At 40.0% G+C, this 16659-nt stretch overlaps 3 protein-coding genes and 1 pseudogene across 3 annotated transcripts in view; 2 read left to right on the forward strand and 2 right to left on the reverse strand.

The window, feature by feature from the left end:
* Nucleotides 1–2605, reverse strand: part of GPBP1L1 (GC-rich promoter binding protein 1 like 1) — a 50560-nt gene extending 47955 nt beyond the window's left edge. The window contains exon 1 of the mRNA XM_075997860.1: nucleotides 2466–2605. The gene's annotated coding sequence lies outside the window, so the exon portion shown is untranslated. The remainder of the gene's footprint in view (nucleotides 1–2465) is intronic.
* A 97-nt stretch (nucleotides 2606–2702) lies between these two features.
* TMEM69 (transmembrane protein 69) lies at nucleotides 2703–6504 on the forward strand. Its single transcript, XM_012776031.3, has 3 exons — nucleotides 2703–2794; nucleotides 4302–4441; nucleotides 5791–6504. The coding sequence occupies exons 2-3, from the start codon at nucleotides 4400–4402 to the stop codon at nucleotides 6502–6504; spliced, it is 756 nt and encodes a 251-aa protein (XP_012631485.1). The 5' UTR covers nucleotides 2703–2794; nucleotides 4302–4399.
* A 308-nt stretch (nucleotides 6505–6812) lies between these two features.
* LOC105877477 (heterogeneous nuclear ribonucleoprotein A1-like) lies at nucleotides 6813–8598 on the forward strand (annotated as a pseudogene).
* A 6535-nt stretch (nucleotides 8599–15133) lies between these two features.
* IPP (intracisternal A particle-promoted polypeptide) overlaps nucleotides 15134–16659 on the reverse strand; it is a 48314-nt gene continuing 46788 nt past the window's right edge. Inside the window, exon 9 of the mRNA XM_075997830.1 lies at nucleotides 15134–16640. Within this exon, the coding sequence (XP_075853945.1) occupies nucleotides 16617–16640 (24 nt within the window). The 3' untranslated portion in view covers nucleotides 15134–16616. The remainder of the gene's footprint in view (nucleotides 16641–16659) is intronic.

Below are 16659 nucleotides of genomic sequence, written 5' to 3' on the forward strand. Positions count from 1 at the left end.
GCAACTACAAAAAAAAAAAAAAAAAATCCGCACCCCACCCATACTTATGCAAACTTTTGAGAGTAAGCAAACTTTGTGAGCCTCAGTTTTGTTTTCACCGAGCAAAAGGAGTGTTAAAGATTAAAATGCCAACAGCAAAAAGACCAAAAGATTTAGTTAATGCCCCCACAGGGGAAAAGACTAAAATTTTAAGTCCTTAATGTATTTAAGTTACCGAAGGGCAGTGCACTTCCCCAAGTTACAGCCATTTTAGATTCAGCCTTCCTTTTGAACTTCACAGGTTGGGGACAAGTAGATTTAAAACAGAAAAAAAAATACTCGTTAAAACATTTCAGGATAGACCAGTTTTGTTTTGTTCAAAGGAGGGTAGACGGTACATACTGAATAGACTTAACCTAAAGGAAAACGCCTCACTACTACCGAGAACCGGAACTTCGGGGGTTAAAACTCTTTTCCCCTCAGCTACCCCACATTTGACTCACACGACTTTTTCCTCCTTAGGTTTTCCTTTGAAGGAAACCAAAAGCCCTTAGCTCTCACTTTAAGGAGAAAAGAAAAAGAAACCCGTAAACCAAACCACTCAAGCAGCACCAAGCCGGATTGCTTGGAGAGGAGCCAAAGAACCGCAGGTGAGCGTTCCGACCCCAAGACCAAAGTTGAAGCAGGAACGCTCTCGCAGAGCCGCGGCGACGCTCGCGTGCAAATCTCCACACACGGGGGTCGGAGGGTGTCTGGTCCCGATCCTTTCGACCCGTGGGCTTCGCTCGCCCCTCTCCGGTCGGACCTACACCCAACCACCTGTGTGAGAGCTTCTTTCAACTAGTTTTAACAGCTGGCTGGTTAGGCTCCGGGTGGAGCCCCGCTCCGAGACGACTCCCCTACTGTCCCGCTGTCCCAAACTCCCACTCACCGGGCAGCGGCCGGGCTATGGCCAGGGACGAGACGCGGAGTCTGAGGACTAGTCCCAACTTCTCGACCCGGCAGAGGCGGTTAGCCCACAACCATAACAAAGCTCTTCCCAAAATGGCTGCCCGGCCCACAAGGCCCAGGAGGGGCAGAGCGGGTGGAGGAGGAGGAGCGACGACCAGCACTGCCCTCCCGCTCCCCATCCGACCCCGCCTCACACACACCCACTTGCAAGAGCGCGCGCATGCGCAAGGGACCTGCTCCCGTGACCCCCGCTGAGGACGCCCGCGCCCCAAGCTGCCAACGTTTGGCCGCGCCAACGGCGGTTATTCCTTGTCCCGACCTGGGTTCCCTTCAACTTGGCTCCAGGCGGCGTGTGCTCGCCCCTGCCCCTCTGCGGAGTTGAATTCTCTGCCTTTCCTCGCGCTGCTTGAAGGACGGCGACAAGCCCCGTTTAGTACTTCCTTACTTAACCCCCTGCTCAATACTAAGACCTGGGCGCGTGCGAAAGAGTGGATGGGTGTGTTTATGTGTACCCGTTCTTCCCCGCCCCTTTTTTCTTCACCCTCCCACAACCCGCCTGTGGGCAAGCAAGCGTCCCCAAACTACTTCTACAAGTACTAGCAAACCACTTTCGGAAGAATGTGTTTTCCGACCCCTTCCCACCTTCCGCTCCTTCACGTGTGCGCGTCGTTGAGACTCCAACCCCCAGTGGACCACACGGCCTGGCTCCGGAGGCCCGAGCGGCTGGATCGGCCGCGGTACCCGCTGGGAGTGGTAGTTCCTCCAGAGGGCAGGCGCCACGCCTCTGCTCCAGCGCCAGGCGGGTTTTGGCCAGAGCCTGCGCCTTTGGCAGTGCTAAGAAGCCGTCCTACCCGAAGTCTCAAAGGGTATCACTCGAGGGGAAAGGGCGGTGCTGCTATCACAGAGAAAGAAAGAAAAGTGAAAGCCTAGCTCGTCTAAAAGGCACTACTATGAAGTCTTAACTCTGGTCCCATCCAGCTTTTTGGAAGGCTAAACCAATGAAGGCTGGCAATGAGGACTCTAGACTATCTAGAATCTGGAGGGATGGAAGAACTGGCTGCTGTGGACTTCTGAGATCTATTACTTGTCTTCAGTTTTACTCTTAGAGAGGGAAAGACACTCAAATTACCATTTCCTTTGACCGACTGTGAAACAAGAGGCCCAGAGGCGAGAATGGACTTGCCCAAGGTCACACAGCTGAGAAATAAAACCGAGGATGGCAGGAGGAATGATCTGACTTTCCACCCCAAGCCCAAGGCTTTTATCACCACACCTTTCATGGAGGTGAAAATCTTGCCCCTTGTGCTCTTTATTACTTAATGGAGTTTATAGGTCGTAGCAGTGAGAATGGAAGTATTACAGAAACTGGGCTCCCCCCCCCGCCTTTAAATAATATTAGCAGTTAAAGACCGTAATGCGGAGATGTGCCCCATAGGTCCTGTAAGCCCTGTTGTTTTACAAAGTAAAAAATTAGTTCCAGAGATGGCAAGCAATTTGGCCAAGTCACCCTTGAGTTAAACTTCCAAGTCTCTTACCTTCCTCCGCCACCATCACTCTTCAGATCTCGAACTTTGCGGGCAGATTCTGCTGGCTGGAAACCCTGGATTTAGAGAATCAAGGACCGTTCAGGTACCTTGCTCAACATCTGACTTTAACTAGAATCAAGATTTTTAAAAGAATGGCCCCTAAACGGAAAGCCGAGAGTGGGAACCAGTTAGCACAGGTCAAGTTCCCACCCGGACTCCTTTTTTTTAGGTAATCAGGAAGTACTGGGCCGTCTAAATCCATTTGCCGGAAGTGTCTTCCACGAGTGTGTCGCTGTTATTGCAATTTGGCTTTCCACCTTCCCGCGCGACTGTGGCAAGTAAGTATCAGGGCCACCACAAGTGCAGGTTGGGAAAGGGGCCCCAAGGGTTGGGTGTAAATTGGAGACGTGGGCACGGTCGGGCTAGGTTTCAAGAAGACACTGGCGCCTAAACTCTGTCCCCCCTTATCAGACGTCGATTGGAGGCTAGTTGCCGGTCTTTTCACTGGGGCAGTCGGAATATTGGTGTTTTCATCTAAATCGGGCAGATTAACCCTTGGGTTTGTGTCCTTAATCCCCACACCGCCTGCCGTCCGTGGCTCTTAGCCTATCACTTTTCACTTTAATGCCATTGAATTGGAAAGTACGTGCCACTGTGGATGGGGAGTTCCCGAAGATGGGGGGTGGGGTGAGCTTTTAAATGGAGTGGTCCCAGAAGTCTTCACGAACAAAGTGCTTTTGAGCAAAAGCGATAGCGATAGGTAGGCTCTGTGGGTATTTTAATCTGGAGGTCAGGAGGGCTGAGGGTGTGTGTGGTCTAAACACTACTCAAAGGCCTGGGATAACTTACCTCTCTCTACTTGATTCCTTAGATATAGAATAAAGACATTGGTATACAGCATTTCTCGACCCAGCCCTCATATCTGTGATCAGGAAATTAGTTCACTAATTTTTTTGTTTTTAATTAAGCAGCAACTGTAGATTTTGTCTTTTAGACATCTCATTCTCCTGGTTAAGAATGGGATTGTGAAATCTGGATTCAAATTCTCATTCAGCGGCTTACTGGCTGCTTACATTAGATAGAGTTCTTAACCATTAGTCCCTCATGTGTAAAGTGCTTACTTTTTGTCAGGGACAGTTCTCAACTCTTTACATATATTAACATATTAAATTTTACATCAATCCTATGATGTAGTTGTTATCCTTTTTTCAAAGAGTCTCACAGCTAAGAAATGGTGAAACCAGGATTCCAACCAAGAGTGTTTGACACCAGGCTATTCTATCTCACAGTACCAAGTTGATGAGGTTATTGTGAGCATTCAATGAGTTGATGCATATAAAACACATACAGTGCCTGGTTCACAGCTAAGTTGTATTGGTGGGTACTGTCACTATTTTGAGCTGTAAACTCTTAAGCTCCAAAGTAAATAACTAAAGAGAAAAAAGAGAACAGAGGAGCTATGACTTTCAGATTTTCTTCCTTCTTTAAAAAAAAATCTGACAAAAATGCCATTCAGAAGACCTTCAGTTTTAAAGAAGAGAAAACTGACACTCAAGCAGTTTGCCCAATGTCACACAGCTAGGAAGTGATGGTGGTGTTTGTAAAATCGAGATCTTTTGTCTCTGCATTACTCTTTCTGTTACACCAGACAACCAATGCTAAAAAAAAAAACAGTTCAAGGAAGAAAAAGATGTATTTCCTTACTATGTTACTGATACTTTGAAAATATTCATGATTCTTTTCAAAGGAAATTGTGTCATATGTGAGAAATTCTTCGAGTTACTACTGTTTAAAAATTAATGTATGAAATGAGGAAAATTAAGTGACATTTTGTTTTATACACAGCAACATGCTTCTGATTCAGCCCGTTGACTTAGCTGTAAAAATACATTAATCAGAACTGCCTGGCATCTTCCTGAACAAGACTTTCAGTAGTGCCCAGTATGTTTCACTTCATCCAGAAGTTTTCTCAAGCATCTTCAAAGGTTGGTTTATTTAGCAAATATTTGAGCACAATTTGCCAAGCAGTGCACAGTAGCAGTGAAAAAGACAAAAATCCTTATCCTCATGTATTCAGGTGAGGGGAAAAAGAGTTGGGTAAAATATTTAATATGTCAAGTGGTAAGTGCTTTGGAGAACTGTAAAACAGGAAAGGGGAATAGGGAAGATCAAAAATAGATGTAGGATTGTACTTAGAAATAGGGTGGTCAAAAACAAGGGAATAGGCCAGGCAGGTAGCTGAGGGAAGAGCATTTCAAATAGAGACAAAATAAGAAAAGGTCCCAAGATGAGATCATTCCTAGCATGTTTGAGGAATCACCAAGATTCTTAAATAACTTCCATTTTTTTCTTTCATCCAACACGTTAGTTGTAGTCTGGCATCTGTCTGCTTGCTAAAGCACAGAATCTGCAGGAAAGGTTATTACTTTGGCCTTGTACGATGAAAGGCATTGGGGATTTTTTTTAAAGGCAAAGGGAAAAAAATGGTCCTGGCTCTGAAATCTACTGAGACAAAGACAAGTAAACACACAATTTTAATTCACTGTGAGAATTATGATGGAAATGTGCATAGGGTATTTACTATAGGAGTATTAAATCAGACTGGAAAGGGGTTAAGGAAAGCTTTAAACTGGATTTTGAAAGATGAGGTAAGTTCCCTAAATAGAAAACTAGTAAGAACTAGAATTCTAGGCAGAGACATGTACAAAGGCATGGAGCTATAAAAAGTATGCAGTGTTTGTAAAGCTAAATTGGAAGGTAGATTTCTTTTTTCTATATAAAATAGTATTCCCATAGTAATTAGTGCTGCTGCTTTTGTAAGTTGTAAATAGAAGTGTAAGTTTAAAAGGCCAACTGCTAAAGATCTAGTCTTTACCTGCTCCTCTTTCAGATATTTCTGTCATAGGATGAGATTAGTGGTTGGTAGAAATATATCATTTTGTATTCAGTAGTTTCTTTTACACATTCCATAACTGTTTGATACTCTTAACATCACTCTGTAGTCAATTCACCCTTTCTGTACAGTTTGATGTACTAACAGAAAGTAGACTTGTTTGTTTGCTTGTTTTTTATTCTTTCATATTGGGATTTACTAAAATCTGGTGATATGTCTTTAAATTTTGTCTTCCTAGTCTTACAAAAAAAAGAAAAACATTTAAAATGGCATCAGAAAAATAAATAAATAAAAAAAAAAGAAAGAATAAAATGGCATCAGAATATAAATCAGGATATGGTATCTTTGTATAATATGTTCAAATGTTAGTTAACTCAAATTTCATAAGTAAATTATGTACATATGATTTCTATTTGTCTTCTGCTTCTATTTTCTTTGTAGAGGCTGAAGTACCTTTTCCCGATGGGACTAGGAGCCATCAGGAAAACAGATACACTGTCTCTCAAGACATCTCTCCAGCAGAACTTTTTCCCTTGGTTTCCAAGGCCTCGGCTTTTGTCATCCTTTCCGGTGTGTATGAGCAAGACACAATGCTATCATACATCCCCATGCAGCTTTAAGAAAAAGCAGAAGCAAACGGTACTTCCAGCCAGGCCACCAAGCACCATCACTTACCTGCCTGACAGTCCAAAGCCAGCATTATATGTAACTTTGGCAGGACTAATCCCCTTCTTTGCTCCGCCAGTGTTTATGCTGATGACAAAGACTTATGTCCCTGTATTAGCTTTTACTCAGATGGCTTATGGAGCCAGTTTCCTATCTTTCTTGGGAGGGGTCAGATGGGGTTTTTCTTTACCAGAAGGTAGTCCAGCCAAACCGGACTATCTTAATTTAGTTAATAGTGCAGCTCCTCTTGTGTTTTCATGGTTTGCCTTCCTTATTTCTGAAAGACTCAGTGAAGCCATAGTCACAGTAATAATAGGTTTGGGGATAGCATTACACCTTGACCTTTTCCTCTTGCCACATTATCCCAACTGGTTCAAAGCCCTGAGGATAGTAGTCACTTTATTGGCCTGTTTTTCATTTATAATCACCTTAATAGTTAAAAATATTTATCCAGAGAGAGGACCTAAGAGACCTGGTCAAATAGAATAAATATAAAACTACACTGTAGATAATACTAGTATACTGGCTATATGCCTTATAAAGTTGTATTTTGTCATCACCTTTTCCTACTCCTGTTTGGCTCTTTTTCCCCCCCCACCAATGGCAATTTATTCTTCACAGATTGTTTTTCATTTCTAGAAATCATTATTCCATAGTAAGTACTTAAGCAAGGGTGTGAAAATTCCTGACAAGTGCTTTTCATTTCATATTAGGTTAGTTTTCATTCAGACTTTTTATAGTCACCTACTTAAACATTTCAATGTTTTAATTGTCTTGAAAAATATAAAATAAACAAGATGAGCTTTCTGTCCGTGGACGCTGCAGAGGAAGCATCGTTGAAGTCTCTTCCTACTGCCATCATGTCTAAGTCAGAGTCTCCTAAAGAACCTGAACAGCTGCGGAAGCTATTCATCAGAGGATTGAGCTTTGAAACAACCGATGAGAGTCTGAGGAGCCATTTTGAGCAATGGGGAACGCTCACTGGACTGCGTGGTAATGACAGATCCAGACACCAAGCGCTCCAGGGGCTTTGAGTTTGTCACTTCCACCACTGTGGAGGAGGTGGATGCAGCAATGAATGCACGACCACACAAGGTGGATGGAAGAGTTGTGGAACCAAAGAGAGCTGTCTCCAGAGAAGATTCTCAAAGACCAGGTGCCCACTTAAGTGTGAAAAATATCTTTGTTGGTGGCATTAAAGAAGACACTGAAGAACATCACCTAAGAGACTATTTTGAACAGTATATGAAAATTGAAATGATTGAAATCATGACTGACAGAGGCAGTGGCAAGAAGAGGGGCTTTGCTTTTGTAACCTTTGATGACCATGATTCTGTGGATAAGACTGTCATTCAGAAATACCATACTGTGAATGGCCACAACTGTCAAGTAAGGAAAGCCCTGTCAAAGCAAGAGATGGCTAGTGCTTCATCCAGCCAAAGAGGTCGAAGTGGTTCTGGAAACTTTGGTGGTGGTTGTGGAGGTGGTTTTGGTGGAAATGACAACTTTGGTTGTGGAGGAAACTTCAGTGGTTGAGGTGGCTTTGGTGGCAGCCGTGGTGGTGGTGGATATGGTGGCAGTGGGGATGGGTACAATGGATTTGGTAATGATGGAAGCAGTTTTGGAGGTGGTGGAAGCTACAATGATTTTGGCAATTACAACAATCAGTCTTCAAATTTTGGACCCATGAAGGGAGGAAATTTTGGAGGCAGAAGCTCTGGTCCCTATGGTGGTGGAGGCCAATACTTTGCCAAACCACGAAACCAAGGTGGCTATGGTGGTTCCAGTAGCAGCAGTAGCTATGGCAGTGGCAGAAGGTTTTAATTATTCCCAGGAAACAAAGCTTAGCAGGAGAGGAGAGCCAGAGAAGTGACAGGGAAGCTACAGGTTACAACAGATTTGTGAACTCAGCCAAGCACAGTGGTGGCAGGGCCTAGCTGCTACAAAGAAGACATGTTTTAGACAATACTCATGTGTATGGGCAAAAAACTCGAGGACTGTATTTGTGACTAATTGTACAACAGGTTATTTTAGTTTCTGTTCTGTGGAAAGTGTAAAAGCATTCCAACAAAGGGTTTTAATGTAGATTTATTTTTTTTTTTTGCACCCATGCTGTTGATTGCTAAATGTAATAGTCTGATCATGACACTGAATAAATGTCTTTTTTTTTTTTTTTTTTTTTAATGTGCTGTGTAAAGTTAGTCTACTCTGAAGCCATTTTGGTAAACTTCCCCAAAAGTGTGAAGATAGAATTCCTTCAGGGTGATGCCAGGTTCTATTTGAAATTCATTTACAACCTGCTTGGGTGGAGAAGCCATTGTCTTCAGAAACCTTGGTGTAGTTGAACTGATGGTTACTGTTGTGAAGTGAAGTTCACCATTAAAAGGGGTCATGCAAGGAAAAATCATGGAATTATTGGTTATAAAGATGATTGTTGGCATATCCTATGCAATATATCTAAATTGAATAATGGTACCAGATAAAAATTATAGATGGGAATGAAGCTTGTGTATCAACCATTATCATGTGTAATCAATAAATGATTTAATTCTCTTGGAAAAAAAATAAACAAGATGAAAAATCCCCTTTGTTCGAGGCTTATGATCATTAAAAAGAACACATTCTTCCACTTCAAGAAGAAAACCTCATATCCATGAGTATCTGAAAATAAAAGGTGGTTCCAGCGTGGAATTTTCATAGCAGTTGTCCCTCGGAAATGCATGTCCAAGTTTTTTTTACCTGCTATAACCCAGTTATATGAGCTGAAAGGATCGGTGGCTCTAAAGTCAAAAGGGAGCAGTGTCCTGACGGAGAGCCATGTTTGAAAAAATGTTAGACACATTTTCCAGTTTTTAATCAGGATATCTGGCATGGTATAGATGCAACTTACCTTCTTATCACCAAATGTAATACCAGCTGTTCAAAAATATTTAAAATTAAAAAGCCACTAGTACATAGGAAGGAAAAGTCAAATTGGAGCTATCTTGATATTCTAATGAGCAGGCCTATCTAGAGAAGCTTTAAAACAGCAAAAGCAACATCTTGGATTTTATTTAGAAAACCTAGTCTTGAAATTCTTACCCTCACGAAAAAAGGAAAACATTTAAAATGGTATAAGAATATAAATCAGGATATGTTATCATTTACAATGTGTTATCTTTGTATAATATATTCAAAAATTAACTCAAATTTTATAAGTAAATTATATACATATGATTTCTAGTGATTTTTTTTTTTTTTTTTTTTTGAGACGGAGTCTCACTCTGTTGCCTGCGCTAGAGTGCCATGGTGTTGCCTGGCTCACAGCAACCTCAAACTCCTGGGCTCAAGCAATCCTTCTGCATCAACCTCCCAAGTAGCTGGGACTATAGGCATGCGCCACCATGCCCAGCTAATTTTTTCTTTATATATTTTTAGTTGGCCAATTAATTTCTTTCTATTTTTACTAGAGATGGGGTCTCGCTCTTGCTCAGGCTGGTTTCAAACTCCTGGACCTTGAGTGATCTGCCCTCCTCAGCTTCCCAAAGTGCTAGGATTACAGGCATGGAGATAAGGCCTTTACAGAGGGTAATAAGGTTAATATGAGGTGATGGGTTGGGCTCCAATCCAATATGACTTGTGTTCTTATAAAAAGAAAAGATTTGGAGATAGCCATACATACAGGGAATGTCAAGAGAATGTGAAGATAGACAAGGAGAGAGGCATCAAACAAATCCTTCCCTCACAGCCTGCCAACACCTGAATTTCATATTTCTAGCTTCCAGAACTATGAGACAATAAATTTCTGTTTGAATTTGTGTGGTATTTTGTTAGCATTAACAAACTAATACAACACAGAGCTAGACTTCATTCTGATCATTGAGAAGCTTACCAGTTAGTCTATGGCTGAAACAACTACAGAATCTTTTGTTTGTTTGTTTTTAAAGAAATGGTGTCTTGATGTATTTATTATTCAGGCTGGCCTCAAACTCCTGGCCTCAAGCAACCCTCCTGCCTCGGCCTCCTGAGTAGCTGGGTAACAGACGCGTGCCACTCTGCCCAGCTAGGATCTTTCCTTAATATAGACAGTAGTCTACAGGCTGGTATGGAAGAAATCTCATACTCTTCAGATCTCAGATTCTACTCAGACTGTTTTGATAAGTCCTTTGCTTCTAAATTGCATGAGTACTATACAAACTTAAAACTTATCCCTAATCCAAATTAAATGCATTATGTTCTACAATAGGAACAAGTCTATTTTTAGGTTAATTAACTGATTTTGCTTTAAAAAAAAATTCTATTTTGCAAGTGAATTACAGTGTATGCTTCTTCAAGAAAACTGATTTCTAAGTACATTTGATTAAGTGTATTGGGCAGTATATTTAGAAATATATTGGAGGAAGATCACTTTAATAGTTGCTCAGAAAACAGAATTATATGTAAAACTAAATGTGCAAATCCCTAAAATTAAACTAAAATTTATGCAATCCTACTACAGTTTGGTAATCCAGGAATGCTGCTGATAAACTAATAATACAAAGAAAAGAATCAATATACTTTATTAGTACATTCTTTTAAAAAACAATCTGTCATTACCAAAGAAATAATAAGCATATTTACAGTTAACCTATGTTCAGGGATCGTCTGGACCTGTTAAACCCAAACACTGATTGTCTTGACATTATATTTCTGCCACAGTAGTGCAAAACACCTCCCTTCACAGTGCCATTTTCAGTTGGTACTAGACAATAATGAGAATTAAATTATAGGGGTATTTTGTAAATCTGTTTCAAATCAATACAGATTCTCTGTAACTAGAAATATTAAAGGCATATGAGTTAGAGCTTAGTATACAAATTATCTTTATACTTTTTGATATCTTACAGATCTCTACGAGGCATCTGTGACCCTTCAGACTTTCAGAATACCCTAGAGAAGGGGACACAGAGCTTTCTGTCTACACTACATAAGTTTTTCGTAATATATGTATATGGTTAAGTTATAAAAGAAAGTATCCTTGTGAGCCAACCAAATACTGTGGATATGAGTGCTACCTACGTCATTAATGCAACCAAAGGTTTTTCTGTCTAAACAAGTTGCTATTGCTTATAATAATATACTGAAGGACCTTATTAAAGAAATGGGAAATCAAATCTTTATATCAACTAGTTAAACCTTAATTTATGCAAGACCTTTAATACATGGCTCCAACAGGCCAGTAGAAATAACTTAAAAGTAAGGATCATACACATGATGAATCTTTGTCTCAGAACTAAACAAAGAACAATCCTTTGATTGCTTCTCAGGGAGAAAATAAGTTTTGAGAAGCAGTTTTAGATAAAGGGGGCCTTACAAATTACACTTATGAGTCAGTGTCTATAAACAGTTTTATACAGGTACCTAGCATTCAGGCTTCCTCAAGCCAGGTAACAGCTTTATAGTATGGTTACATTTAGCTTTGCCCAAGTATACGTAAATTTCACAAGGCTGGATAATCTAATAAAATTCCCTCCTCCTAAAGCCAAACAGATACTTTTGGTAACTATCTAGAAAATAAGGAAGAAATTTCTAGGTGCATGCTTCCTGCTGGGCTCTATCACCCATTATAAGATCCTATTACAGTCAAGGACTGTCACTAAGAACCTCCTATTAATTCCTTACTTGCACTCTCAGGATCAAGACAAAAATTATAAGCAAGCAGAAGTTTTCTTAGGCTGCTATCAACAAACAAAACACACCCTCTCCTAGTATATCTGCTGCCAATAAAAAGTCTGGGGCTAGTGAAAACTGGCATCAAATAAAAGTAGGAAGTTGTTTTATTGGCTCTTCTGTGTAGGTCAAACTATGGCCATGGAGAAGTACACCCTGCATTGAATGATGAATGTATAGAAATCTTTAAACTGTCTCATTGATATTATTCCTACATCATATAAAGGTCCTGGTACAACTTGTACTGGAGAAGCTTTAAAGGGGCTATTTTTGAAGAAGCTTCTAGCAAGTCATTTTTACAAATAGAACTATATGCTTAAATGGACAATTCTAAAGCATAAACAGCATTTCTACTGTTCATAAGTGTGGCAAATTTGTGTGAGCTCTTTGTTAATTTAGGACATATTTCATATCCCTTTTCAATAAAATTTTTAGAAAAATCACTCATTTTGTCATTTATCTACCAAACACATGGAAAACACAATAGAATTAGGATACTATCACCAAATATATGTCTGCTTTGCAAAAGATCAGATCTTACATTTTCAAAATGTTCCTTGTGCTCTCATGCTTTATATTTCATAGTACAGCAACACCCCCTTCACAACGACTGGTGATCATGTTACCAATTTCTGTCCATGTATCTGAATGAGGGTTATAAACTTCGACTGAGTCCAAGGTACCTGGGGCCAAGAAATCATGGCTGGAAGATCGACCTCCAGAAACATACAGAAGACCATTGACTGCCACAACACACATGCCTGCTCTTGGCACTTTCATTGAGGCAACTTCAACCCACTTTTCCTGGTTAAGAGAAGGAAAAAAATATGTTAGCAGTGTTATAAAATGATAGAGAAAACTGCTAAGAAATCAGATATTCCAGTTCTTTTTACATGTCTAAATTTAAAACTCACAATCCAGTAAGTATATAGAATATTTTTAAATGAACTTCTTAGTAGTCATGGACAAAGTACATTTAGAAGAAAATAATCAAAAAACATGTTTGGGCCGGGCGCGGTGGCTCACGCCTGTAATCCTAGCTCTCTGGGAGGCCGAGCCGGGCGGATCGTTTGAGTTCAGGAGTTCGAAACCAACCTGAGCAAGAGCGAGACCCCGTCTCTACTATAAATAGAAAAATTAATTGGCCAACTAATATATATAGAAAAAATTAGCCGGGCATGGTGGCGCATGCCTGTAGTCCCAGCTACTCGGGAGGCTGAGGCAGGAGGATTGCTTGAGCCTAGGAGTTTGAGGTTGCTGTGAGCTAGGCTGATGCCACGGCACTCACTGTAGCCTGGGCAACAAAGCGAGACTCTGTCTCAAAAAAAAACAAACAAACAAACAAACAAACAAAAAAAAAATGTTTGTTCCTACTGCATAACAAACCAAAAAAAGTAAAAAAAACAAACATGTTTGATTATAACATATGATCAGGACATGATTCAGAAATCACATATAAGTCAACATGCCAAGAAACTATGTCTATGGAATACAAATAGGTAACATACTCAAAAATAAATAAAACAAAAGAATCACAAAGCTCCAAGCAAAAAGAAGCTTATATGCCAAAGGGCTTTTTAAAGACTTTAATATGCTAATCAGTCTTAAAAATTTCCAAAAGAATCATATATCATACAACACTTGCCAAATTTATTTGACCATGGAATCCTTTCCTCAAGGACCACACAGTGCAGTTAGCAATCTGCAGAACACATTTTCAAAAAGGTGTGCTAGATCAGGGGTTGGGAACTATAGCCTGTTTGTCTATAGTCTGAGAACAAACAATGATTTTTTTCCATATTAAAGGTTATTTTAAAAAACAACCAAAACGAAACATATGTCAAAAGAAGAGATATTGTGTGGTCCACAAGGCCAAAAATATTTACTCTCTGGCCTTTCACACAAAAAGTTTGCTAACTCCTGGTATACAATGTTCCCTGAAGAAATTTGCATAAGCTGCTATAGCCAAAATGACTAGTAGTATCCTACTTCAGGAAAAATGTCTATACCCAGAAAACAGGAAAGCTAATAAAGGTCTTAAGAAGTAATTAGGAGGCCGGGCGCGGTGGCTCACGCCTGTACTCCTAGCTCTCTGGGAGGCCGAGGCGGGCGGATTGCTCCAGGTCAGGAGTTCGAAACCAGCCTGAGCAAGAGCGAGACCCCGTCTCTACTATAAATAGAAAGAAATTAATTGGCCAACTAATATATATACAAAAAATTAGCCGGGCATGGTGGCAAATGCCTGTAGTCCCAGCTACTTGGGAGGCTGAGGCAGGAGGATTGCTTGAGCCAGGAGTTTGAGGTTGCTGTAAGCTAGGCTGACGCCACGGCACTCACTCTAGCCTGGGCAACAAAGCAAGACTCTGTCTCAAAAAAAAAAAAAAAAAAAGTAATTAGGAGAGAAAAGAACAAGTAGCCAGGTAATAAAAGAATGGATTATCAATCTGTTAATAAAGCATATGATTAACAAAGTTTTTAAAATCATAAAAAGTGAACAGTGATTATTCATCAATGCTAGAAAGTGAACTTTTTGAGGACAGGGACTTAATGAGCTTCTCATCCTAGTACCCAGTTATAATGCCAGTACTTTATAAACAGTCAATGTATATTCGTGGATATGAACTTAAATGAAATTCTGAAATACTAAAACCAAGGATAATTCTTTGAAAGTGAACAGCCAGATTAAATTTGAAGGCTATTTGATCCATCTGAAATTACAGACTATATCACAAAGCTGACATAGATGAAAAAATATTATAAAAGATAAATATTTAATACAGCCGGGCGCAGTGGCTCACACCTGTAATCCTAGCACTCTGGGAGGCCGAGGCAGGCGTATTGCTCAAGGTCAGGAGTTTGAAACCAGCCTGAGCAACAGCGAAACCCATCTCTACTAAAAATAGAAATTAATTGGCCAAATAAAAACATATAGGCCGGGCGCTGTGGCTCACGCCTGTAATCCTAGCTCTTGGGAGGCCGAGGCGGGCGGATTGCTCAAGGTCAGGAGTTCAAAACCAGCCTGAGCAAGAGCGAGACCCCGTCTCTACTATAAATAGAAAGAAATTAATTGGCCAACTGATATATATATAAAAAATTAGCCGGGCATGGTGGCGCATGCCTGTAGTCCCAGCTACCCGGGAGGCTGAGGCAGAAGGATCACTCGAGCCCAGGAGTTTGAGGTTGCTGTGAGCTAGGACGCCACGGCACTCACTCTAGCCTGGGCAACAAAGCGAGACTCTGTCTCAAAAAAAAAAAAAAAAAAAAAAAATATAGAAAAAAAAATTAGCCAGGCATGGGTGGCACATGCCTATAGTTCCAGCTACTCTGGAGGCTGAGGCAGGAGGATTGCCTGAGCACGGGAGTTTGAGGTTGCTGTGAGCTAGGCTGATGCCACAGCACTCTAGCCTGGGCAAAAAAGTAAGATTCTGTCTCAAAAAAAAAAAAAAAGAAAAAAAAAGATATATATTTAATATGGTCCAAAAGATCCACAACTTAGTAAGATAAATTAGGATGCTCTGGGTTATGTTTATAACTAAGGAGAACTAACCTTTGCTCTCCCACATAATGCCCCTTGACAAGAATGAAGGGACCTCAGGGCTCACCCCATATTGTTTATCTTTCATTTCTATTAATGTATTAGAACTACAGTTTGCTTTTTAATCCCATGCTACCTCAAAAAACTCTATAAGACCACAAACATGTTTTACATTATCTTTAGGTCTGGATTTATAATGTAGAACTTTTAGTTTTATTGCTCTAAAGAACAATAAAATTTCAGATTTATGAACCAAAACCCAAGGTTAATTAATAAGACTTACTTTGGAACTAAAACCTATTCATTTCATAGCCATATAGAAAAATTAGCAATAGAAAATGACTTTAAAAAATTCACTTTCTATATTACATAGACCCAAATAGGGTCATACAGACAGTGAAAGTTTAAACTTTGTGACCAAATTAAACTTGTCAGAAATGAGATTTAAAATCCTTATGCTTTATAGCAAGACATGGAAGTCCATTTTGCCACTTCTATTCAACATTATACTGGATATGCTAGCCATGGCAATTAGGGGAAAAAATGAAATAAAAGGCATCCAAATTTAATCCAGATTTAAAAAGTAAAACAATCTTTACTTGTAGACGATAGGATCTTACATATAGGAAATCCTTAGGAATCTATAAAAAACCTATGAGATTATGCGTGCAGCAAGGTTATAGAATACAAGAGCAATATCCAGAAATCAATTGTATTTCTACACACTAGCAATAAACAGCCTGGACATGAAATTAAGAAAAACAATTCAACTTACAATAGCACCAAAAGGAATGAAATACATCAGAATGAATTTAACCAAAAAGGACAAGAAAAACTAAAACTTATAAAACATTGTTGAAACAAAGTGAAGAAAAACTAAATAAAAGGAAAGACATCCCATGTTCATAAATCAAAAGACTTAATATTGTTAAAATGGTAATACTCTCCAAAATGATCTCAGATGCAATTCAATCCTTATCAAAAACCCAGCTGGCTTCTTTGCAGGAATTGGCAAGCTTATCCTAATATTCATATGAAATTCAAGGGACCCAGAATAGCAAAATTGTCATGAAAAGATCAAATTTGAATGACTCATACTTTCTGATTTCAAAACTTATTACAAAACTACAATAATCAAGATAGTATATGCTATCTTGTGCTTTGGGAGCCCAAGTCAGAAAGATTGCTTGAGTCCAGGAGTTCTAGAACAGCTTGGGCAACAGAGCAAGATCCCATCTCTATAAAAAATTAAAAAATTAGCCAGACATGGTGGCACGTGCCTGTGGTATCAGCTACTCGAGAGGCTGAGATGGGAGGTTGGCGTGGGTCCAGGAGTTCAAGGTTATAGTGAGCTACAGTCACACCACTGCACTCAGGCCTAGGCAACAGAGTGAGACTCTCTCTAAAAAGAAAAAAAAAGA

Source organism: Microcebus murinus, chromosome 2, assembly GCF_040939455.1.
Source record: "Microcebus murinus isolate Inina chromosome 2, M.murinus_Inina_mat1.0, whole genome shotgun sequence".
NCBI classification, from domain to species: domain Eukaryota; kingdom Metazoa; phylum Chordata; class Mammalia; order Primates; family Cheirogaleidae; genus Microcebus; species Microcebus murinus.

Excerpts from the sequence above, each read along its gene's own strand:
- TMEM69 (XM_012776031.3), top strand. The coding sequence starts at position 4,400 with ATGTTTCACTTCATCCAGAAGTTTTCTCAAGCATCTTCAAAG. Across the intron at positions 4,442-5,790 it reads TTTCTCAAGCATCTTCAAAG|AGGCTGAAGTACCTTTTCCC; the intron begins GTTGGTTTATTT and ends TTTTCTTTGTAG.